The sequence below is a fragment of the Cetorhinus maximus genome, chromosome 25, assembly GCF_964194155.1.
Source record: "Cetorhinus maximus chromosome 25, sCetMax3.hap1.1, whole genome shotgun sequence".
Lineage (NCBI taxonomy): Eukaryota > Metazoa > Chordata > Chondrichthyes > Lamniformes > Cetorhinidae > Cetorhinus > Cetorhinus maximus.
Genome location: NC_135903.1, coordinates 12,199,016 through 12,224,666, shown reverse-complemented (window position 1 = coordinate 12,224,666; position 25,651 = coordinate 12,199,016). Strand labels below are relative to the sequence as shown.

General features: G+C 41.8%; 1 protein-coding gene across 8 annotated transcripts in view; it reads right to left on the bottom strand.

Moving 5' to 3' along the window:
- LOC144667894 (ATP-citrate synthase) overlaps positions 1-25,651 on the bottom strand; it is an 80,605-nt gene that overhangs the window by 38,223 nt on the left and 16,731 nt on the right. For 3 of the 8 annotated variants that reach the window (XM_078529470.1, XM_078529474.1, XM_078529475.1), the window contains exons 2-11: positions 25,373-25,459; positions 19,535-19,710; positions 16,176-16,298; positions 13,798-13,860; positions 11,373-11,563; positions 9,722-9,801; positions 8,581-8,715; positions 6,777-6,891; positions 5,904-6,040; positions 1,600-1,661 (exon numbers count right to left, since the gene is read on the bottom strand). In XM_078529470.1, the coding sequence (XP_078385596.1) occupies positions 1,600-1,661; positions 5,904-6,040; positions 6,777-6,891; positions 8,581-8,715; positions 9,722-9,801; positions 11,373-11,563; positions 13,798-13,860; positions 16,176-16,298; positions 19,535-19,693 (1,065 nt within the window). In that variant the 5' untranslated portion in view covers positions 19,694-19,710; positions 25,373-25,459. Of the gene's footprint in view, positions 1-1,599; positions 1,662-5,903; positions 6,041-6,776; positions 6,896-8,580; positions 8,716-9,721; positions 9,802-11,372; positions 11,564-13,797; positions 13,861-16,175; positions 16,299-19,534; positions 19,711-25,372; positions 25,460-25,651 lie in introns of all 8 variants that reach the window. The other 5 variants (XM_078529472.1, XM_078529476.1, XM_078529473.1 and 2 more) reach the window with 3 other exon arrangements.

The window sequence follows — 25,651 nt, the reverse complement described above, 5'->3', positions numbered from 1 at the left end:
ACCAACTAGCAGAAACTTACAAAATATTTGCAGCCAAATTAGATATGCTTCACCAATTCCATCCTCCCCTCCCATGCCACTGTTTCAATAACATGTCCTCCCTCCCATGCCATCGCAATCGCACACTTCCCGCAAAATATTTGCGGTCAAATTAGCACACTTAACCAATACCATCATCACCTCCACTCCTCCCAGGCCATCCCCATCCCATGTTATTCCATCGTTCCCATTCCTCCTTGCTCCCAGAAACATGATAGGGTCCCCCTTGTCCTCACTTATCACCCCACCAGCCTCTGCATTCAAAGGATCATCCTCCGCCATTTCCGCCAACTCCAGCATGATGCCACCACCAAACACATCTTCCCTTCACCCCCCCAGGCGGCATTCCATAGGGATCATTCCCTCCGTGACACCCTGGTCCACTCCTCCATCACCCCCTACTCCTCAACCCCCACCTACAGCACCTCCCCATGCAAATGCAAAAGATGCAACACCTGCCCCTTCACTTCCTCTCTCCTCACTGTCCAAGGGCCCAAACACTCCATTCACGTGAAGCAGCATTTCACTTGCATTTCCCCCAACTTAGTCTACTGCATTCGTTGCTCCCAATGTGGTCTCCTCTACATTGGAGAGACCAAACGCAAACTGGGCGACCGCTTTACAGAACACCTGCGGTCTGTCCACAAGAATGACCCAAACCTCCCTGTCGCTTGCCATTTTAACACTCCATCCTGCTCTCTTGCCCACATGTCTGTCCTTGGCTTGCTGCATTGTTCCAGTGAAGCTCAACGCAAACTGGAGGAACAGCACCTCATCTTCCGACTAGGCACTTTACAGCCTTCCGGACTGAATATTGAATTCAACAACTTTAGATCTTGAACTCCCTCCTCCATCCCCACCCCCTTTCCGTTTCTTCCCCCTCCCTTTTGTTTTTTTCCAATAATTTATATAGCTTTTTCTTTTCCCACCTATTTCCATTATTTTTAAATTTATACCTTTTATGTCCTGTTAGTCTTATTTCACCCCACCCCCACTAGAGCTGTACCTTGTGTCCTGCCATCCATTCTTAATTAGCACATTCTCTTAGATAATATCACCACCTTCAACACCTCTTTGTTCTTTTGTCTGTGACATCTTTTGATTATCTGCTCCTATCACTGCTTGCTTGTCCCTACAACCACCGAACCCCGCCCCCCCCCACTTCTCTCTCCAGCCCCCCCCCCGCACCTTAAACCAGCTTACATTTCACCTCTCTCCTAATTTTACTCAGTTCTGTTGAAGGGTCATGAGGACTCGAAAGGTCAACTTTATTCTTCTCCGCCGATGCTGCCAGACCTGCTGAGTTTTTCCAGGTAATTCTGTTTTTGTTCCTTTACCTTCTGCTGTTCTCTTTCTCCACCAGTGCCCCCCCCACAATCTTCCTGCCCCCTACACCAGCCGCTGGCAGCCACATGCTTCACGCACTCTGGTCCTCCACATGCACCAGGCTTCACCCACCAAATCAACCCATTGACCAAGCTGAAAAGTGCAGACAGAGAAAAATTGTATTATTGTAGATTCAAATAGTCTGGGGGGGGAGGGTGAGGAACGATTCATTACCTTAAACGTTGCTGCTACGTTCGTGAAGTTAGCGATGCTGCCTCCAATAATGAGGATTTTTCCTGAATAAAATTGAACAAATTTATTCAGGCAAGATAAAGGAGTCAGTTAAAAGAAAACTGATATAACTACCTGACAATCTACAGAGCTCCTTGTGCAAAGATGACTGAGTGTTTCACAGCACAAAGGACAAAGATGGACATCAGCCAAGAGGAAGGACAGTGTGAAAGTACAACTGGTTGGGGGTCAGGAAGAAAGTGACATGCAGAGACTTTTTTTTTTATAAAACAGAAGTAGTTTCAGAGGGTAGAAGTGCAGTGACAAATGGTGAAGCCAAGGAGAGACAGAGACAGACTAAGCAACTGGTGGAGGCACCAAGGATGAACACAATAATATAAAAGAGATAAGAGGGGTAGACGATACAGTTCGGTGAGTCTGCTTTGTCTTTCAATACAATCAAGGCTGATCTTGGACTTAAACTCCACTTTCCCACCTGCTCCCCATATCCCTGGATTCCCTGAAACACCAAAAATCTATCTCAGCTTTAAATATATTCGACGGTGGACCATCCACACCCTCTGGTGAGAATTCCAATGATTCACACCCCTTGGAGTGAAGAAATTTTTCCTTATCTCAGTCCTAAATGATTGCCCCCTTATCCTAAGACTGTGCCGCCATGTTTTTATCTGTGCAAGAACACATAAATCACCAAGGTAGGTTGCAGCAGCAGTGTGAAGGGATCTGAAAATGGTACAGAACTTGATAATCAATCTGCCACAGAGAGCCAGTGGAATTTGGCAAGGGCACAAAAGTGATGGAAGTGCAAGATTCAGGAGGAAGATGGCAATGTGAATCTCAGAATCGGTACAACACAGGAATCCATTTGGTCCACAGTATCTGCACCAGCTCTCCGAATGAGCAATTCACCTAGTTCTATTCCCCCATAACCCTGCACACTCTTCCTTTTCAGATAAGAGTCTAATTCCCTTTTGACTGCTTCAATTGAACCTGCCTTCATCACACTCAGACAGAGCATTCCAAACTCTAACCACTCACCACGTGAGAAGTATTTCCTCATCACTGTTGGTTCTTTCACTAATTATTTTAAATCTGTGCCCTCTCATTTTCAATCCTCAGAAATGGGAACAGTTTCTCCCTCTATTCTGTCCAGAACCCTCAAGATATTGAATTCCTCTTTCAAATCTCCTCTCAGCCTTCTTTTCTCCGAGGAAAACAGTCCTAGCTTCTCCAATCTATCTTCGTAATTGAAGTTCCTCATCCCAGGAATTCTAATGAATCTTTTCTGCACTCTCTCCAATGCCGCCTTCTTAAAGTGCTGCAACCAAACCTGGACACAATACTCCAGCTGAGGCTGAACTAGTGACTTATACAAGTTCAACAAAACCTTTTTGCTCTTGTACTCTATGCCCCTATTAATAAAACCCAGGATACAGTGTGCTTTATTAACTGCTCTCTCAACCTGTCCTGCCACCTTTAATGACTTATAGACATATACACCCGGGTCCCTCTGCTTCTGCATATGTACACCCTATTTTATACTGTTTCACTATGTTCTTTCCACCAAAATGAATCACTTCACATTACTCTGCATTGAACTTCATCTGCCACCTGTCTGCCCACTCCACCAACTTCTCTATGTCCTTTTCTATCACTATCCCCCTCAGTTCAAGATTTCTGAGTTTGGTATCACCTGCAAACTTTGAAGTTGTGCCCTGTACATCAAGATTTAATTCATTAATATATAATCAGGAAAAGCAAGGGTCACAACACTGACCCCAGGGGAACTCCACTACAAACTTTCCTCCAGCCCAAAAAACATCCATTAACCACTACCCTGTTACCTGCCACTCAGCCAATGTTGTATCCATGTTGCTACTGTCCCTTTAATTCCATGAGCTATACCTTTGTTTCTAAGTCTGTTGTGCGACACTGTATGAAAAGTCTTTTGGAAATCCATGTACACCACATCAACCCCCTCTTACCTCTTCAAAAGAACTCCAGCAAGTTAGTTAAAACATGATTTTCCCCTCAAGAAATCCATTCTGGCTTTCCTTACTTAACCTGCATTTGTCCATGTGACTGCTAACTTTGCCCCAAATTATTGTTTCTAGAGGTTTCCCCACCACCAAAGTTAAACTGACTGGCCTGTAGTTGCTGGGTTTATCCTTACACCCTTTCTTGAACAAGGATGTAACATTTGCAATTCTCCAGTCCTTCGGCACCATCGAAGTCTAAGGAAGACTGAAAAAATATGGCCAGTGCCTCCGCGATTTCCACTCTCACTTCTCAGTCTCCTTGGGTGCATCTCCTCCGCTCCCGCAGCCAGTGCCTAATCAACTTTGAAGTACAGATAACCTATCCAATAGCTCCTCTTTTTCAATTTCAAACCCCTCTCATGTCTGAATTGCCCCCTCTTTTATGATCTGGGTAGCATCTTCTTCCTTCATAAAGACAGATGCAAAGTATTCATAAGTTCCCTTTATCGTCCCTCATCACTTGACTCCTCCTTTTACCATCTTTTTACTATTTGTATGCCTATAGAAGACTTTTGAAGTATCTTGTATGTTAGCTACCAGTCTCTCTCCATACTCCCTCTTTGCTTCTCTTATTTACTTCTTCACTTCCCTTCTGAACCTTCTATATTCAGCATGGTTCTCAATTATAGTTTCTACCTAACAACGGCCATAAGTACACTTTTTCTTCACGAATGAATTTATGTATTTTTGCAAAGGCAGAGAAGATTGATAGAACAGAAGCCAGAGCTATACTGGGGCTGGGAGGAACCAGAGGGCAGTTTTGATTTTGCCCAGCTGAGCTGAGAGTGACTGCCCTTGACATCAAGGCAACATTTAACCAAGTGTGGCATCAAGGAGCCCTTGCAAAACTGAAGTCGATGAGAATCTGGAGAAAACTTTCTGCTGGTTGGAGTCATACCTAACACAAAGGAAGATGGCTGTGGTGTTGGAAGTCAATCATCTCAGTTCCAGGGCATCGCTGCAGGAATACCTCAGGGTAGTGTCCAAGGCCCAACAATCTTCAGCTGCTTCATCAATGAACTTCCTTCCATCATAAGGTCAGAAGTGGGGATGCTTGTGGATGATTTCACAATGTTCAGCACCATTCGCAACTCCTCAGATACTGAAGCAGTCTGTGTCCATATGCAGCAAGGCATGGACAACATTCAGGCTTGGGCTGACAAGTGGCAAGTAACATTCACAACACACAAGTGCCAGACAATGATCATCTCCTCTTGTCATTCAATGGCACCACCATCGCTGAATTCCCCCACTATCAACATCCTGGGTTTACTATTGACCAGAAACTGAACTGCAGCAACCATAAAAATACTGTGGCTACAAGGGCAGGTCAGAGGCTGGGAATTCTGCAGACAGTAACTCACCTTCTGGCTCCCCAAAGCTTGTCCAAAATCTACAAGACAAGTCAAAAGCATGAAGGAATACTCACTAATGCCTGGATGAGTGCTACTCAAACAATACTCAAGAAGCTCGACAAAATCCAGGACAAAGTAGCATGCTTGTTGGCACCCCATCCACCACCATAAACATTCACTCCCTTCACCAGCGACACAACTCAGCAGCAGGATGTACCGTATAGAAGATGCACTGCAGCATCTCACCAAGGCTCCTCCAACAGCACCTTTCAAACCTGTAACCCTAGAAGGGCAAGGGATCACCACCACCAACTGCAAGTTCCCCTCCAAGTCACACGCCATCCTGACTTGGCACTATATTGCCATTTCTTCACAGTCGCTGGGTCAAAATCCTGGAACCTCTTTCCTAACAGCACTGTGGGTGTACCTACACCACAGGGACTGCAGCAGTTGAAGGCTGCGGTGCCCTCAAGGGCAAGTAGGGATGGGCAATAAATGCTGGCCTAATCAGCAATACCCGCAACTCACAAATAAAAAAAAATTGTCCCATTCTCATCTTAATGTTGAAACAGGATGGGAGAGGAGAGCAGTGTCCTGAGGATCAATGTAGAAGGTGGAGAAGAGCTGACTTCCACCAGCACACATGTGGAAACCGATTATGTTTCCTAAGACAATGTTTCTGAAGAACAGTGTAGACATAGTATTGAGGAGAGAACCAGAGGTACTGGATAATAAGGGAGCCACTGGAGGTTTTACGTGTACAATGCAGTGAGTGAATATAGGATAGGGAAGTGCCACAATGTTACAATCAGTTGAAGAACTGTGCTCCCCTTAAATGTTGTATTATGAGCTTACTCAATTTCAAAATGATTCCAATCACTTTTGTTCTCACCCTCTGGATGTTGCTCTCTGGTCATTAGAGACAGAATGGTCTTAGCATAGTCGTACGTCTGCTGCTCGCTGGGGGCACCAGAGTACTCGCCATAATTTGCCAACTCGTTCACTCCTCCAAGGTCACAGATTGTGTCACTGTGGTCAAATAGTAAGGAAAACAGTTAATAACCAAACCAACACAAAAGCAAAATACTGCAGATGCTAAAATCGGAAATAAGAGCAAACTATACTGGAAAATCTCAGATCAGGCAGCATCTGTGGAGAGTAACAAAGTTAATGTTTCAGGTCTGATGAAAGGTCACTGCCCTGAAACATTAAGTCCGTTTCTCTCCACAGATGTTGCCTGACCTTCTGAGTTTTACCAGCAATTTTTGTTCTTATAATAGCCAAACCATACCTGACTGCAATAAAAAGTGTTCTACCCTTGCAGTTAGTTGAAAAATCTCAAAGGAAAACGGCACTCGTCTTCCTCCTCCTCCTCCTCTTTCCTTCCATTCCCAAACACACAATTAATCTTCTACAAAATTGTGGAGTGTATCATGTCTTGAAAATAGGATCACTTGGATTAAAAAACATTTAAATTTGTTCAGAACACTTCCACCATTCACTGCCAGACAGACATGCATTTTGACCAATAAAAATCAAGATGTTCAAATAAAAGCAGAACACTGAGAAAATTCCCTAAACATTTCCTTGTTTTCTTGACTGACCTACCAATACGGTGAAATTCAGCTCCCATTTCCTGAATTTACTTGTGACAGGAACCAAGTGCACCAGTGCTTAAGAGGGTGGAGCAATGGTTTTGATCGTGTTCTAAAGCTAAGGCTAAAAATTCTGCAGCTGGATTTAGTTAATGGAGAGTAAGCAATACCTGTACACAACAGAGGCACCTCCTCCAGCCACCATTGTCCAGATCCTGCCCTTAGGATTGAGGATAGTCAGCTTCAGACTGGCTCCACTCTTTGCATCAAGATCAGCAATATAAGCTTCCTGTAACGGTAAAGGCATCAAAACGCAAAATAGTAATTTATAAATAATTCAACTGCCAACCCTCAGTTTGTTTAGTCAGCAGCATGGTTCTCACATTCAGTGTCCCAATCCAGTGCAACTTTCACTCAGCAGTAACAGATACACAACCTGAAGACAAATGCAACATGACCAAAATAACCACTGGACCAGGTTTACCTGAAAGAATAACAGCACCTGACGCACATCTTTATAAATGTTCAAGTGAGGAATTCACTTTGTGAATTCTCAATTGCCACAAGATGGTGGCCAATTTGCCCCACTCTGCCATTAGTAAGCTTTATGAAGTTGCTGCATTTACACATTAATTGCCCATGAAACTTCCCACAGAATGTTAAGTCTAGTAATTAACAGTGCAAATACCTTTAACATGATAATTGATAAGAAGTACCAATCAACCTCGCTGGTCCAGAAAGCGAACAATTAAAAGTGTGGAGCCTCATTCCTTCGGATTGTGAATTAAGATTTTTTAAAAAGCATTTTTTTTCTTATTTTTCCTCTCCCAATTCAATCTTTCTTTTCCTCCCTGATCTACGCCGAATTAACTAGGTCTAATTCACCCTCCTCAGTCTTCCTTCTGTTTATTTCTCAATCCTTCAATCTATTGGTTAAGGAGATGCATTTTGTCCTGTTGTTCAACAAGGTCCCAGATACCTTGTTGTGTCATTTTAGCAACCTGGTGGGCAAAGAAAAATTTTAACTTAAACACGTCTAATTAATGCTGCAAGACGCCACACTTTAGCAAAACCTGGCCCATTATTGTTTTTATTCTTTAGTCATTCAACAACATGGCTCCAAGTGACAGATAAAATGCAACCAGGAGGAAAGAGCTCTACAGAGGCATTAGGGAGATCAAATGCAGACAAACCGTGCAGTCATTTTTTCAATGTTTGCCTCATCACCACGACACAAGGGAAACTTTAAGCAGGACGAAGAGTCACAAGTCTGACTCCTCGATCCAGGGGATTGGGGAAACTTGGGATATTTTGCTTTGAAAACTAACAAGAGGGATCCTCAAACCCAAGATAATTAGCAAAGCCTTAAATTACTGCCAACTGTGGGCCACATTTTGTCAGGATTCTGCTGAATGAAATGGATGCTTCATGTCACTATGCTTCTAAACTATTTCATGCCAATTATGCTTGCTTGCGAAGGAGAATTAACAGATGCTGGTGCCAGGTTAATAAATATTAGATGGTCAACACCCCTCAGGATCAGCCTGACCAAAATGGAACAATGTCTGGATACATGCCTTAAAATTAGCAAAAGCCAATCTGCACTAGCTCAATCTATATTTTCAAATGGCAGATCTCTTGAGCCAACAGATAGCTGCAAAGTTCAATGGAAATGCCCCCTCAACAGTTGAGCCTTACCGCAAAGGAAAGAGGATGTGGTTATGAGGCCATGGTAGACTTGTAAACAAAGGGGAAAATTGGTAATTGTAACTGATTTGAATGTTAACAGGGTCGACGACCAAGCTGCTTTTACGTCGTCATACAAAGACAGTTTCCATTTTCCTATAAACAAGTCATCTGTACAAGGTGTACAACGCCACTAGTTTGTTGGAACAGACTCGAGAAACAACTGCACAGTGAAGCCCACATCTCAATTTGAAAAAAAATCTCAAAATGTGTTCCACACAACAGTACTTGCCTCAGGGTAAGCTTCTCTCCCAAACGGTGGTGGGAAATCCACATCTCCCCATTTACTCTTACAGATGTAGTCAGCTGTGGCATCTATCTTTGCTGCCATATCAAGGACGAACACACCAGCATCGGTTATAACTTCAGTGAATTAAGAGAAGGTAAAAGGTATTCCAATGAATAATCACAAGGAAACACTAGAAACCATCACATTTCTCTCAGGTTTCAACAATAGTGCTAATATAGACAATCTATTCTATGCAAGTCTGGGTTAGAAATTTTTGCTGCCATGTTCCTCTTTGCTGCCCATCCTCCATCAAAAGACTCCTGGATTTCAGAGAATCAGAAACATAGATGTGGAAGGAATTAAAATTAAAACTTAAAAAGGTATCATGAGGCAAACAAGATTAATTAACAAGGGATAGCAGGGGACAGGACAAGACCTGGACTACAGGTTTACAACACATGAAAAAATAAATTAGTTCTAATTTTAGCTTTAAGATTTTACCCATACTTTGAGAAATTGCATTGTTCAATTTTGTCCAATGCCCCTCTATGAAACCCGAGATTGGTGGCTTGGACATGACTTCTAGCCATGGACATGACTTCTAGCCATATGTTGCAAATTCTCTCAAGTTCACGCCATCAATGCTTCTAGGCAGAGACCAAATCACATTCCTCTTCAATACTGAAGAGGACAACAGGATTTTAAGCCCTCCATTTATGAGCTCTGTTAATCTGGAAAAATGAAGTGCACTTTACCATTTGAGAAACTATAAGTAAATTCATGGCAGGACAATCAGCCAACACCTGAAAGGAAAATAAAGATTTGTTGGGGATCCTTCATCAGAACTGGAATGTCTTGAAACGCTAACCTGTCCCTTTTTTTTTGAAAAACAGGACTTCTGATCTCATTTTTGGAAGGAAAGTTCCATGCATCACTCTTCCATGTTTACACTCAATGGCAGTTGATCCCTGTAGCTTTGCTGGGTTCTACTGTACTATAAAAACCCAGAGCCTAAATCCATGGGACCAACTCTCTGCATTTCTTTGAAATAAACCATGGGCCAAGATATGCACTTACTTTAGTCAACTTGGTTTAAGCCACCCTGCAGAATAGGATACTAGATATCAAATTTTTTTTTACCTAATGGATTAATCTCGAGGTAGGTGAAGTACAGTTCTTCATACAGTGCGAAGAGTCCAACAATGAAAGAGGCCAAAATGCTGAAAAGATCAGAAAACCAAAATGTTAAAATGACAAAATGGATTACAATAACACAAATTAATTTATGATTATTACCTAAACTACAGGTAAGGATACGGAGTGATATACAGCAAAAAGTGGATAGCGATGGAAAAAAAATCAGCCATGAAAGGTAGTAGAGGGTCGAGGGGCTTAATGGCCTACTCTTGTTCCTATAGTCTGTGACTTGGGTTTGTGCAAATGGTTTCACCTGCAGAGAGTTAAGCATTGCCATAACCTAGTGGCTGCACAATGTGAAGATTTGCCACAGCTTTATGTCAGGCTTGCGGTCTTCACAGCTATTTTTCTTTAAACCATCTTGATACAGATGGATCGAAACCGATTTTACCAAATGCCGTATTGCCACATTCTGCCGCTTTGCTTTCAGAGTATGACCTTTATTTTGCTATTAACACCTGCTTTAGCTTGTAATACTATCATTACCGCTCCCTTTGTTTTGTGTCCCACAACATCTTCGTTATTTAATCTCTCCTGCCCTCCAACTTACCCCTGACCTTCTATTTTGCTCCACCTGCCCTTTCCCCTTTTAGTAACAGCATAAAGCCCATCACATTTCTACCTCTCCAGTTTCAAAGAAGAGTCATATTGGATTTGAAATGTTAACGCTGTTTCTCTATCCACAGGTGCTGACAGACATGCTGAGTTTTTCCAACATTTTCTGTTTTTATTACCAAACACTACCTCTTTCTTGGCCTAGAGTTTAAATTAAAATATTCTGTATCTTCAAGTCCACTATGAGACACACCAGGCCTCAGTAAAGAGCAGTAACGTTTGAAACTTGCTCCTTGGACAATTGGGATGCGTATAAGCAACAGCTAGTAAATGCAAAAAGAATGCGAGTGTTGGGAAGTTGTACCACCTGGAATGATAACAGGCAATCCTTCTGGCTTTGCCCTCATGATACAATCTACGAGTGCATTTTACAACAGGGCAATCAGGAGAAAAAGAAAGGATAGAAAGAACTTGCATTTATACAGCACCTTTCATGACCTCAAGATGTCCCAAGGTGCTTTGCAACTAATGAAGCACTTCTGAAGTGATGTCACTATTGCAATATAGGTAATGTGGCAGCCATTGCACACAGCAAGATCCCAAAAACAGTACTGTGAAAATGACGAATAATTTTTAATAAAATGATATATCCTCAAAATAGTGTCGCTGGATCTTTTGCATCCACGTGAGAGAGCAGACAGGGTCTCAGTTTATCATCTCATCCAAAATACTGCACCCCTGACAGTTCAGCACTCACTCGGTACAGCAGTGTCAGCCTAGATTTTTGCACTCAAGTCTTTAGAGTGGCGCTTAAACCCACAACCTTCTGACTCAGGAGTGACACAGCATTGTGTTCAGCTGTAGTGCTTTAATCACCACCATAGCTTGGGCCAGTCACCTCAGCACAGACCAGTAATTGAAGCTGGAATCTAACCATTTAGTACGGCTCCACTTCACATCTAACGGTGGAAGTATCCAATGGGGAAATGTGGATGCCATCCATGTAACATGAAGAAAAGAGAGTTTTTGTTGAAGTTACCTTTTCCTGTTTTCAGGCACATGATGCAGCAGGTGGCTACTAATATCCTGCTCACTCAGCTTTCCGTCAACTTCCACCAGGAATTTGCAGGCTTTAGAGTCAACATCACCAACATCAATCCCACCCTCATGATGAAACAACACATAGTCGCCTTCCCGAGCAGCATAGATGCAAACGTAGAACTCTTCTTCCTGAGCAAGAATTACAGAAATGTTACAGCACATGAACAGGCTGCATAATCTTTGCCTGTATTCTCTCTAGAGCCTAGAAGATTGAACAGTGACCTGATTGAGGTACTTAAAATGTTAAAAAGGGTACTGTAAATATTCTATGATTCAATAGGGAGAAACTACCTCCTCTGGTGGGGGAAATCTGGAACATGGCAACCTAATTTATAATTAAAGCTCTGTCATTCAGGAGCAATATCAGATAACACTTTTACATATAAATGCTGGTAGAAACCCAGGACTCTCCTTTACGAGATTGCAGAAGCCATGGGGTCATTTGGTGTTTAAGACCAAGACTGATAAATTTTTGTTGTTAGGTGAGGTTATAAATGGATATGGAGCAAAGGCAGGAAAATGGAGCCAAGGTGCAGACCAGTCATGATCTGACTGACTTGCAGAGCAGACTCGAGAGGCTGAATGGTCTACTTCTGTTCCTCCAGTTCCTAGGTCACCTACCGCCTAAAGTCTGTACCAATGTTTCTCTCCAAAAGCCCTTGATTTAATCCTAATTTCCTGCTGCTAACCATGCCCTTTAAAATTCCTCTTTTCAAGCAAGAAATTTTTTTTTTTTTTGGAAACAATTCCACAATTGTTCATCATCAAAAATTACACACTGTAACCAGCTTCTGTGCAGCATTTTGCCTAATCTCTCAAATTCTCTTATTGTACATCCAATCAGGAATATACATTTAAAAGCTTGCTGAGTCGAGCCACGTAAAGCAGGCAACAGACCAGTTCTCCAGTCACGGTATCACCATAGCCAGGATTCTTCCCCAAAAGTTAAGAAATTCATCTAAAATGAATGAGGCAGTTCACAACTTCTACCTCAATCCTTGAACTTGCACTTTGGTGTAAATATCTGGTACTTTGGGAAAGGAGATGGAAATCCTAAGTGATTCAGAAAGCTGAACCGCTGGGAATGGATTAATGGAATTCTGTACTTGATATATACAGGGTTAAGGCAGTGAAGGGCAGTTTTCTGTAGTAGAATTCTTGCACATTCAAGAGAAAAACACAAGAACACAATAGAAAGTGGTCATATGGCTCATCAAGCCATATGCATAACATCATGGCTGAATTTCTGCAGCAACTCCACTTTCATGTAATTACCCCAAATCCCTCAATTCCCTTAGTGTCCAAAAATTCAATCAATCTCAGTCTTGAGTTCAGTCAACCAAGCATCCACAACCCTCTGGGGTAGAGAATTCCAAAGATTCACAACTGAGTGAAGAAATTTTATCTCATATCAGTCCTAAACGGCTGACTCCCTTATCCTAGGCTCCCCAACTGGGAGAAACAGCCTCTTAGCATCTGTCAAGCTCTCCACGAATTTTCTACGTTTCAATGAGATCATCTCATTCTTCTAAACTCCAGAGAATATAGGCCATTTTACTCAAGCTGTTCTCACAAGACAGCCCTCTCATGCTAGAGATCAATCAAGTGAACCTTCATTGCAACCCTGTGCCCACCACTTAACACCCTTCATTATCTGAGAGAACCAAAATTATACAAAATACTCCAGGTTTGATCTCACCAAAGCCCTGTACAATTACAGATTTACTTAATCATACTCCAACTCCCTTGCAATCAAGACTAACATACAATTTGCCTTCCTAATAACTTACTGTACCTGCATGTTAACTTTGTGATTTTCATACAAGGACACCCAAATCCCTCAGAACACTAACATTTACTAGACTTTCACGCTTCAAAAAATAAAATAAAATAAATTCTGCTTTTCCCTATTTCTTTCCAGTTTTCCATGCTACCGAAAGGATTGAGAAATCTTGTGAACCAAGAGTATGCCTACTCAATTCCATTCAGGTGTCATCACTTCTAAAACGTGCATCTACTGATCAAACAGGACACCTCAGTGATCAGACATGAATAAATTGCAGTACTTTATCCTGATGCAGAGTTTTAACTGCCATTCAAATTCTAAGCTCCTGACAGCTTCCTGCTCAGGGTCTTCAGAAGCGCCCCTGTCAAGACTGTCAGAATTTTTAAACAAAAAAAAACTATTGAACTGTGAGCAGTATTCAACGCCAGGATTAAATAAAATATTCTTAACTCTGTCCATGTGCAAGTTAAGGAATGCAGAGAGGTGCTTCAACATGATGAGTAAACCCCAAATTTCTTGCTATTGCTCAAGTAACAAAAGGTAAAGTAATTTCTTTAAAACCCGTGGTTTGACCAACCTGTCGGTGAGGTACAAATGGCTCAATCAGGAAGTTTTTCAGAACACCCTTTGCCCGTCCAACCTGGTTAAATTTTAAAAAATTAAATCAGCAAGGAAATGTCAAAAACCTACTGTATTCTACCAGGGACAATTAACGTGTATGTATATAAGCACTTTATGTTGCTCAGAAATGTCTTGCAGGTAACATATTTTGAATCACAGTCACATTGAGGCCAACAGTGCAGCTTTTTGGGGGTACAGCAAGATCCCACAAACAGCTATGAGATGCTGGTTGTGACAGAAATATTGTTGCACACATTAAAATTCATTTCTACTGCAATGCTTCTCCACTTACCAGCAGGCTGTATTAACAACTATCAATCTAACAGCATTGAGGTAGCACGAACCAGAGTCTGTAGTGACACAGCAGCTGAGAATCAGGTTTGATCCTGTATCTCATTCAAGCAAAGCCACCCACACTCCACCCAACAGGCTGAGAGAATCACTGCTATTGTGCATGTTTTAGCAAACTGGTCCAAAAGTCACAGGTGGAGCACAGGTTTCCCATCTACAGCACTGTCAAGAAAAAGAAGGGAGTAATGGCCAAAAAGATAAACTCTTCGAAAAAATACTCTCAATCTTTGCAGTATTTCATCCAAAAGGTGAACTCATTTTCTGATTTATCTCCTGCGTATTCCCAGTGCATTTGGTTTTCATTTCAGATTTTCACAATTCATCATTTCCTTTGTCACCCCTTCAGATCAGGTGGAGTAACACAAAACCCTGGAGAACTAATCTTAAAATAGACTTCAAACAGACATAAATGCTTAAACTTATTGATTTGCTGTACAATGGCTGCTTGTGATACAACAACTGATCTCAACAACTCTTCTGTCCCCTCTGGCTGCTGGTCATCTTCTGTATCAAGCATTATTTCATAGTGTCTATCCTAAACTTTTACCTTTGCAACACCAAGTCTGCAGCCCTATACCTTGTCATATCTGAAAGCATTGTTCGGAGTTTACCGCTCTCTCTCTGGCATAAAGCAGTTGGGCCAAATGGCCCATTTCTGTGCTGTAGATTGTATGTAATACCACATTAAGCTAGGCCAGTTCTGCATCAACTGGTGGGGAGAAAGTAATCCCACTGCAGTTACATCACATCTCAGTTCCATTACGTTGATTTTATAGAGCGTGATAAACTATGGAACAAACCTTGGAAGTTTTCCTCTATGTTTAGATATGAGCACAATAATTGAACATCTTTGGAAGAGGCTGCTGTAGTTGGCATTTTGGTAAATTACATTTCACATGTCAAATACATCAAACAAAATGCAAGCAGACAACTTCATTACGGCTGTAATGCTGGAAGCAGGCAATTGCTTTACATTCCCTAATGGACTGTCTCTTCGGTCTGGCATTTAACAGACAGCTGTGATTGTATTCGAGAGGAAGGGCTGCTCCAGGGCAGCTCACCAAGCAGCAAGCTGTCTGCGTCAGGCATGTTGTAAAGCCGAACTTTCACACTGCTTTCAAATTCCAGCCCAGGAAAGTCAGCGGAGCAGTGACAGCTTCCAAAACACTGAAATTCACCAAAGGCTTCAGTCAAACAGTGTTTTCAGCACCTTACCAAGTATGCGTCTGAATTGAGCTAAAGGCAAACATATCCCTTGCTTGAGTTAAGAGTCTGGAATGCCAGGTTTTCACAGTATAATAATTATTGTTTGAATTGCTCAAGATGCTCTACCAAGGGGGCAATAAAGAGTGTGCCTGCAAATATGCACCCAGTATCAACTACGACAGATATGTAACTACCTGAATTGGGGGCTTGGCAAGGGAGTGAAATGCAGCCTGAAAAAGGAGGAGCTTTCCAATATTTTTAACTATATTTATCTACCCTAGCAGTGTGGGGATGCAAACACCAACTAACATCATCTTCCATCTTCAACCTGCTTTCCACTCCAAAAAAAAACTGGTGTCAGTGCCTTCAAATTCTGATGTAGGCCCATTACCAGAGTTAATTTTAATAACAGTTTTTTTTATTACATGAAGAATTACTGACTTAAATCAGCCCACCTATCTGAACCATAATCTATATTAATGCTGCAGGTTGCAACTCTTTATTCTAACACGGTTTCCCTACTTGTTGAAGGATGATGTCAGCCCAACCTTCTACAAGGACAAGATAACTCCACCTGGCAGGTTTCCTTGCTGCAAAGCTGCTGCAGCAATTTAATTATCAAACGGAAGATGAATCATCTTAATGAATCAGCGCTGTCATAGAAATAGAAAAGTTAAATCTCCTCTCAGTTAGGATCAATCAAGCAATACATTTCCCTGCAGTCATGTTGTTCACACACCGCTCCCTCCTGCCCCCCACATCAGTTACAGCACTCACCGTTGTTTCCTGTCCTAGTCGTGGCTTTAACCATTCCTTTACCCCATTCAAATCCAGGTTAACTCCAACCAAGCCCAGCTTCCCACGACGTTTAATCAGCTGATCTGGCTTCACCACCAGGCGCTAAAAAGTGAGGGGGGGAAAAAAAAAGGTAAGGTTGAGGCAATTAAAACAACATTTCTAATGAAGCACTTGGATATTAAAGGAACTGAGAAAAACCCTTCTGATTTTAATGAAAAGATCCCTTCAACCATTGCAGTTAAATAGTTTCCCTTGACAGAAGGACTTGCATTTGTAAAGAACTTTTCCTATCCTAAGATATCTCAAAGTGCTTCACAGCCAATGAACCACATCTCAGCTGAGTGTAAGTGGCAGGGGATCTTTTACAAATCTGAAGAGCAGGGGAGCAGTGTATTTATCCCTCAACCAAATCACAAACAGATTATCGGGTTATGATTTTATTTGTTTGAGAGCGCTTAATATGTGCAAGTTGGCTGCTGCACTTCCTACGTGACAGTGACTATATTTCAAGAGTATTTCATTAGCTGCTTTGGGATGTCCTGAGGTTGCGAAAGGCACTATGCAAATGCAAGTTTTTAAAAAAATCTTTCATTAAATGGATTTTAATTTGTGAGAGAGAGATTAGCCAGACCTATCCAGAAAGGCCTCAACTGAAGTACAATTCATTGAAGATAGGGCAGTCATTTGCTGCTACACATGAAGGCCGTGAAAGATTCCAATGTTAAAAATGGATCTTTATAAAATTTTGATTTACGTGCTTTGTAGCTAAATCATATGGTAGCACCAACTTACAACTCAAACCCCAACAAAAGCTGCATCCACTGCAAGTCTCATTAGGGCTCCTTTCCACGACCATCTTCCTGCCCTGACAAAAACAGATTTTTTGTATAAGAACCTAGGCAATTTTGCTGTTTGGTTATTTGGATTACAGCCCAGATCCTTTAGATTCCAACTTGTGGAAAATGATGTAGAAACAAACTTAACCTTGAGAAGGTCTCAGCTTCAGAATTGTCAATATAAATTGAATTATGCTTTCAGACTACAACATGATGTTTCTGCCAAACTGGTCGGGCTCAGGAGCCGCTTAATTGCGAAAGTCAATTTTATCAAAAGATTTATGTAAAATGACGTTACTGGCTGTCCAGAGTTTAAACAGAGAAAATTTAATTAGTCAAACTGATTTCCAAATATCTGGCTTGCCAGTGCATGATACGAAACTGTTAACCTTTAGAAGCTTTCATAAGTCACTGCTGCATGCTTAATTTGAGTACAGTAGGCAGTGATCAATTGAGCTACATATTTCAGAGAGCAATCGACTCTGGTTATGGACATAGGCTGGTGTGCAAGCTAGAGTTCAGTGGTTTTACGTGCACACCTATACCTACAGATTTTCTGGCCTCAGCCAGAAGGGGTGGTGAACGGGAGAGATAATAAACATGCTAAAGAGGGACAAGACTTCTGCATGCTTTTCCACATTTTCAGCTACCTTCCTGGTACACGTTGTACCTCAACAGATTTATTTTATTTATTTATTTACCGGCCACCCTTAATTGCCCTTGTTCAGAGCCAGACCAGGTAAAGATGGCAAACTTCCTTCCTAAAGGAAACAACAATCTACAGTGGTTCCAAGGTCATCATTAATTTTTATTGGATTAAATTTTCACCACCTGCCTTGGTGGGATTCGAACCCAGGTCCCCAGAGTATTACCCTGGGTCTCTGGAATACTAGTCGAGTGACAATACCACAATGCCACCACCTCCCTTGAGCGGAGGTACAACTTGCTCAAGACAGAAACTGAGTTCAAAAGAAATGCTCAGCCCAAAATGGGTAGCATTACTGAACAGTAGGCATGCAAGCTGAAAGGGACAAGAACAAGACCAGGAATTAGCTGAACGCACATTACTTAGTTAGCCTCAGCCTCCTTGTACTTGGGAAGAAATAGAAGTCAGTCAAGGGTCCTGCTCTTCTTGAAATGCCAGTAGCTTCTTCGTTTTGTTTTTTCCTCAGCATAAGGGCAATGCCAACAAGGCTGCCTTTATTCCCTATAACAACTTGCCCCCAAAAAGGCCTCAGTTTTACTCGCCACTTCAGACAGGTGTTAAGATTCTAATTAACACTGTGACTCGAGTATTAGGTCAAACCCATTGGGTTGGCAGCGCCCTTTCCTGAAGGGCATTCAAAGCAGTCAGATTTTAATTTTTTTTCCACATCTTCCTAGTTTACAAACAGCCAGATTTATTGAATTCAATTTCACAACTGCAATAATGAGATATTCAAGAACAGCACTTGATCTGTCTCAGTTTAATAGTCTAATTTATCTGGAATGGCCATTTAGGCGAGATACCAGGTGACATCTGGCAGCAGTGGAACCAGCAAGTCAGTGGCTTTTGGGAAAAGGGTGAAAGGCAAGGGAAACCATGTATGTAATGAACACCATATGCTCATTACCCACTACAGAATGCAAACATCTGCTTATTTGCAGAAACAAAGGTTTTGGAGCATTTTCATGAAGTGGGTTTTTGTTTAAAATTCCTTTCATGGAATCTTCTGTATGAAACACTTGAACTTCCATCCGCACCAACAGCCTCTCGAGCTTTAATATAATTAGTCTTTAAAAGAATGCATGGGAACCAGATGGCATAGTATACGACGTACTAATTTTTCACCTCAAAGTACTGTCACTCAAGTCTATCCCAGATCTTATAGGATAAGTGCCCCTTCTTCCTGTTGACTACAGGGACCCCTCATGAAGTGAGTCTGTGCAGGGCTTGGATCTAAATCATGAAACAGTCCGTAATTTTAATATTTAATACTGTTACTCAGCTGGTTGTTGTGGGAATATGGGACAGCTGTGGTACAGGAAGCAGAGATAGATTGCTTAGCAGAGTAGAGACCCCTTTCCTCTCCATTTAAGTGCAATTATGCATTTGACCTGGAAGCATTTGACGTAGATACTGGGTGCCTGAAAGTCCAAGTGTCTCAATCCCAGCACTGTATCTGTCACCTGGGGAAGTACCATGAAATAATAAAACTGGACAAGGAGGGAAAAGATTCTCTATCCTTTCGACTTAACATTAACAGGAACCCTTCCTAAATTAAACACTCCCCCAATCACATACAATTCAAATCCTCCATAAGCGAAGCATTACAATTATGGATTTGAGGTTTGGGGATCCAAATTCCTTCTGTAAATAAATTCTAAAATTGACATGGAGTTGTGCAATTATTGCATATTTACAAGATAACTGATCACTGAAGCCGGCTCACTCTCTCGCATTTACATTTCTAAAACCAATTCATTTTACAACATCACTATCAATATGTCCTACACAGTCACCTCAGTCTGTAGCCAGGGGTGCTCTTGGACTAGAAGGTCCCAGTCGGTTTCCTGTCGCAGTCTAGCATATTTGAACTTGTTCTGGATTGGAGCCTTTGTGCAGATGAATTTGTAAAGGAAGTCTTTACCAGTCTGCTCAGATATGGCTTTAGCGGACATGACTGTTTAGCTGGTTACTGTAAAAAAAAACATTAAAAGTAAATCAATTTTAAACAAAAAGGAGAGAAAAAAATGTACCGTGACTTCAACTCCCATGTAGCGCATCTATTCCAAACAAAGTTCTGCTCTTTACAAAATGCTGTCAACCCATGGGTGAACACAGGTTGGATCAGTAGAATGTATTGTGGACTTGGATCGCTACAGACTGTGATTTTACTGCTCTCACCCTCGAGTCTTTGCAACACAAGATCCACAGATTCATCTTCTCAAGAATATCTTCATGATTGTTCCAAGTTATATCATTACGATGAAAGCAGAAGGGGTTTATTTGACTCAAGACTGAATCTGTAGTGGTGCATTATAGTGAATGCTGTACACTAAGCACTCAACATCCATGATCAGAATCATGTGAAATTCAATTTAACTGCTTCACCAGAATGCTTTTTGATCAATAAGTTAAACATAGGATGGTCAACTGTGCATATCCAGGGTCCAGTTACACTCCCAGCAAAAGCGGCCATATGACTTCAATTTTAACCTGTCCGAGAGATACTTTGGAGGTTGCTACACACTGCTAGACTTGACATTGCACTTCAGTCAAACACTATTTTTTAAGAAGTGCCCAATTAAGGTGCGCCAAAATATTAAAAGATTCAAGCTGCTAAATTTATTATTTCAAGAGTAAACCAGGGATGCAGCTTGCAAGTGCAGGGCTACCCAATTGCTACAGTATTAATCACATTTAGATGCTTTGGTCTGAGAATTGCACGGTGCAGCTATTGGTCTGAGATCACAATGTAGTGATGTCTGTGAATGTACAGTTCATTGTTGTGTAATTCTCTTAAATTTATCCCCTCAGATTGTTCCCACCCCCAGGAAAAGACATGTAGCCCCCAGTACTTCATCTCAATGCTTCTCAGTTCAATGATCCCAGTGAGTTTTAAATTGAAGTGAACAGGCAATATACTCCCCCACATTAATGTCCAAAAGATGCATGGTTCAAACCCGACTGTAGGCAGCCCTATTGAGTAGGGGCAGAGCTCTGGCTCAATTCTAGATTGGCATCCAAAGGGATCCTTGCATTCACCCAATGTGAATAATCCCCAGCACCCCACCTCCTCCCCACCCATCATCGTTCAGCTTATTTGAACCTAGAAAATGTCCGTGCACAAAGCACTAACCATCCTATCGACTAATGAAGTTGATTAAGGCTCATGGAAGGAAAGCTCATGCTCATGAAACATATAAGATCCTGAGGGGATGAGGCAGGGTGTGTGCCGAGAAGATACTTCCCCTCGTGAGGGGGTCTGGAACTAAAGGACGCTGTTTAAAAATTAGAGGTCGCCTATTTAAGACCGAGAGAGATTTTTTTTTCTCTCAGAAGGTAGTTAGTCTGTACAATGCTCTTCCCCAGGCAGCAGGGGAGGCCAGGTCATTGAATATATTCAAGGCCGAGTTAGATAGTTTTTTGATCGACAAGGGTCTTGAGGGTTGTGGGGGGGGCAGGGAGGGGTGCAAGTACGCACAGGAAAGGAGTTCAGGTCACAATCAGATCAGCAATTATCTTATCAAATGGAGAAAGCTCGAGGCCTTCTCCTGCTCCTAATTGTTCTTAATGTCATGGCCTGTCAGACTGTGGGTTTAAGGGAAAATCGTGTTTAACTAACTTAGTGAAAGGTGCAAAGCAACATGAGGAAAAACTTCTTCATGCAGCAAGTGGTTAAGATCTGGAATGCACTGCCCGAGTGTGATGGCGGCAGGTTCAACTGAAGCATTCAAAAGCGAATTAGACAATTATCTAAAAAAGGAAGAACGTGCATGGGAAGAAGAGGGGAGAATGGCACTAAGTGAATTGCTCATTCGGAGAGCTGGTGCAGAAACAATGGGTTGAATGGCCTCCTTCTGCAATGTAACATTTGTGAATCCTTCCACGGTTTCATTCTACTCTCAAAAGGGAAAAGCATGAAGATAAAGTTTTTTTTAATATATTTGCTGAATCAACTTTTCCATACCTCTCTCTGGTAATTAGCAGACAAAGTGTAAGTGTAAGCAAGCAGACAGGTCATTAATAACCAAAGCACTCAGTGGTATATAGTACAGGGGGAAGTCAGTGGAGGAAGAAAATACTATTTGCTGTCACAGGAAACTGACATTCATCAGACAACGCACACACTGCACAAACATATAAATTAGAAGCAGCAGTAAGCCATTTGGCCCCTTGGAGCCTGATCCACCATTCAGTAAGATCATGGCTGATTTGATTGTGGCCTCAACTCCCACCTACCCCTGATACCCTTTGACTCCCTTGCTAAGTCAAGTATCTCTGCTTTAAAAATATTCAATGACCCTGCCTCCATCACTCTCTAAGGAAGACAGTTCCAAAGGCTCTCAACCCTCAAGAGAAAAAATTTCTTCTCATCTCCATCTTAAATGAGCAGCCCCTTATTTTTATCTGTGTCCCTTAGTTCTAGTCTCTCCCACAAGAGAGAACATCCTTTCAGCATCCACCCGGTCAAGTCTCCTCAGGATCTTATATGTTTCAATAAGATCACCTCTCAGTCTTCCAAACTCCTGTGCATACAGGCCCAGCCTGTCCAACCTTTCTTCGTAAGATAGCAACGCGCACCCCACCACCACCCCAGGTATCAATCGAGTGAACCTTCTTTGAACTGCTTCTAATGCATTTATATCCTTTCTTAAATAAGGAATCCAAAACTGTACACAGTGCTCCAGATGTGGTCTCACCAACACCCTGTACAACTGTATCAAAACATCTCTACTTTTATATTCCATTCCCTTTGCAATAAACAACAACATTCCATTTGCCTTCCTAATCACTTGCTGTATCTGCATGCCAACCTTTTGCAATTCATGTACCAGGACACCCAGATCCCTCTGTACCTCAGAGTTCTGCAATCTCCCCCCATTTAAATAGTATGCTGCTTTTCTATTCTTCCTGCCAAAGTGGACAAGTTCACATTTTCCCACATTATACTCCATTTGCCATATTTCTGCCCACTCACTTAACCTAACTATATCTCTTTGCAGACTCCACTTCAAAACTTACTTCCCCACCTATCTTTGTGTCATCAGCAAATTTAGCAACCATAAATTCGATCCCTTCATCCAAATCATTGATATAAATTGTAGATAGTGGAGGTCGCAGCACTGATCCCTGTGGCACTCCACGCGTCACATCTTGCCAACCCAAAAATGACCCGTTTATGCCTACTCTCCATTTCTTTTTAGCTACTCTCCGTTTCCTTTCAGCTGAGCAATCCTCCATGCATGCTAATATGTTATCCCCAATGCCATGAGCTCTTATTTTGCATAGTTAACCCAGTTAATTAATCACAAATGTGCTTTGGCAATCATGGAATAAAAAGATAAAAAGGCAATTTTGACACAGATCCTACGGTCTCCAGATCAGAGACATGCTACAGGACGCTTGGAAGTCCCAGTGCAGTCACTCCGCAGCAATTGCCTGGGAAGTCTGAACTTCCAACGGACAATTCCTCTGCTCCCCAGGATCCTCCGAAAAAAGTTTCCTACTCGGAGTTAGAGTCAGAGACTTTGGATGGTTCTGGCTTACTTACCCAGATAGTTACACAGGAAATATTAGCCAGAAGAATCCTAGTGTAACTCCTGGGTAACTATACAACTGAGGCTCCTGCCATCCACCACAACCCCCACCTCCCACAACTGACCTGACCAGCCACCACCACCCGACACTCCACTGGCCTGGCCTTGCCAACCCCTTGCCACTCTACCCCCTTACTTCGCCCACCCTACAACACTCATTCACTAACACACTGCAAAGCTGCTTATTGTCTCAAAGATTACAGTGTGTTAGCGATCACTTACCAGAATACGGCAGCAAAAACAAATGGTTTCTGCATGGATTCTCTTCACTGGCATCTCCAAGCTTTCCTGCACTAACCAAGCTCAGCAGGATACCCCAGCAGAAGATTGGCCAGAAAAATTAGAGGAAGGTAAGCGGATGCTTTCTTTGGTTGGATCAGGATCAAAACAGGGGTGCCGACCCTGATCGGAATATTTGGGCTTTTTAAAAATGTAATTCAGAGTTTGACAGCTAAAATAAACTTAACAAAATTAGGTATAAGTTTATATAATCACAAGACTATATAAAGACCCACTAGTTAACATTTCTCACACTGCTGCTGGTTCAGAAGTAGATAACCAAACTTTGAAATGTGAACTGAAAACAAGTTATTTTTACCACAATACTTCAACATAAAATTTCCCCAAAGAAGGCATTTCAAATAAATTCACTATGTGAAGCATTTTAAGATGTTTCCATGAGATATAAAAATATTATTTATATAATTGTAACATTTGTGCATGTCAAACAACTGAGGCCAGTTGTTTAAAAAAGAATTCTATGAAATTCGATAAATATCTTGCCTCCAAAGAGAGAGATAAATGTTGCACTGCATTGCGTGTCCGTCCTTGTAGTATCAATATTATAGAGCTGGGAGCATGCAGTCATAGCTGTTTAGCCTTGAATGATAAGGAGATACATACTCCCCTCTTCCAAGTGGCTACTGCTAAATCATTCTGCTGGTTTGTTCAACTTATCAGTCAAGTTACAGAAGCCACAATCATTCAGAGTATCACTTCCAACAGCAACAGTTGTGTTAAATACTTGTAGATAAAAGGAAAACAAATACTGCTAAGAGGAATAAGACAGAACTGAGTCAGCCTAAAACACAGAAAATGGGTTAGCATTTTGTATAAAGGATGCACAATATCAAATAGTTTACACCTGAGCACAATTGGTGAATACTAAACTGGTTATTACTAAATTGGTTGAAGTCAAGACCAAGCTCAAGGCATTCAATCACCAAGTTATACACCTTGTCCTTTTTCTTAAATATTTTGATTTTATATTTCTAGCTAAATAACAAAACTTAAGTAATTTGGGAAGCAGCGAAAGAGCTGATTGCATTGCAAGGGTTCTTCTCCAGTGCTGGTCAAGGATTTGAGGCACTACAGCATCACCACTGTGGGGGGGGGGGGGTCTTATTTACAGCAAAGGGGCAGTATTTCATGCTAGCGAATGAAAATTTCCATTACAGACACCTGGTGTCAGAACTAAGCAATCCCAGGTCAGATATAACAGGCTAGGTCTCCCTCAGGTCCAACAGTTAGCTCAGTCCCTAACTCAAGATCAGCCCCTACTGCTGGCTGGCTTTTCCCCCTCCATTTGAGATTGACTATCCTTTAAGATAAAAGCAAAAAACTGCGGATGCTGGAAATCCAAAACAAAAATAAAAATACCTGGAAAAACTCAGCAGATCTGGCAGCATCTGCGGAGAGGAACACAGTTAACATTGAGTCCGTATGACTCTTCAACAGAATGAAGAGTCATACGGACTCGAAATGTTAACTGTGTTCCTCTCCGCAGATGCTGCCAGACCTGCTGAGTTTTTCCAGGTATTTTTATTTTTGTTTTGACTATCCTTCAGCCTGACTGGCTTATCAAATTTCTAATATGTCAATGATTAGCAAAGGGTATTCAAAATCATGAGGGGTCTGTCCAGAGTAGATAAGGAGAAACTATTCCTACTCATGAAAGAATCAAGAATGAGAGGGCACAGATTTTAAATAATTGGCAAAAGAAGCAAGAGCGATAGGAGAAAAAACTTTTTCACGTACCGAGCGGTAAAGGTCTGGAATACACTGCCTGAGAATATGGTGAAGGCAGGTTCAATTGAAGCATTCAAAACGGAATCAAACTGTTACCTGAAAAGGAAGAATGTGCAGGGTTACAAGGAGAAGGTGGTGAGAGAATGGCGCTAAATAAATTGCTCATTCCGAGAGCCGGTACAGACACGATGGGCCGAATAGCCTCTTCTGTGCTGTAACAATTCTGTGATTTAAGGCTAGATTTATTCTGTAGGAAGAACTTGAAAGAGAATACTCAAGACTAATTTC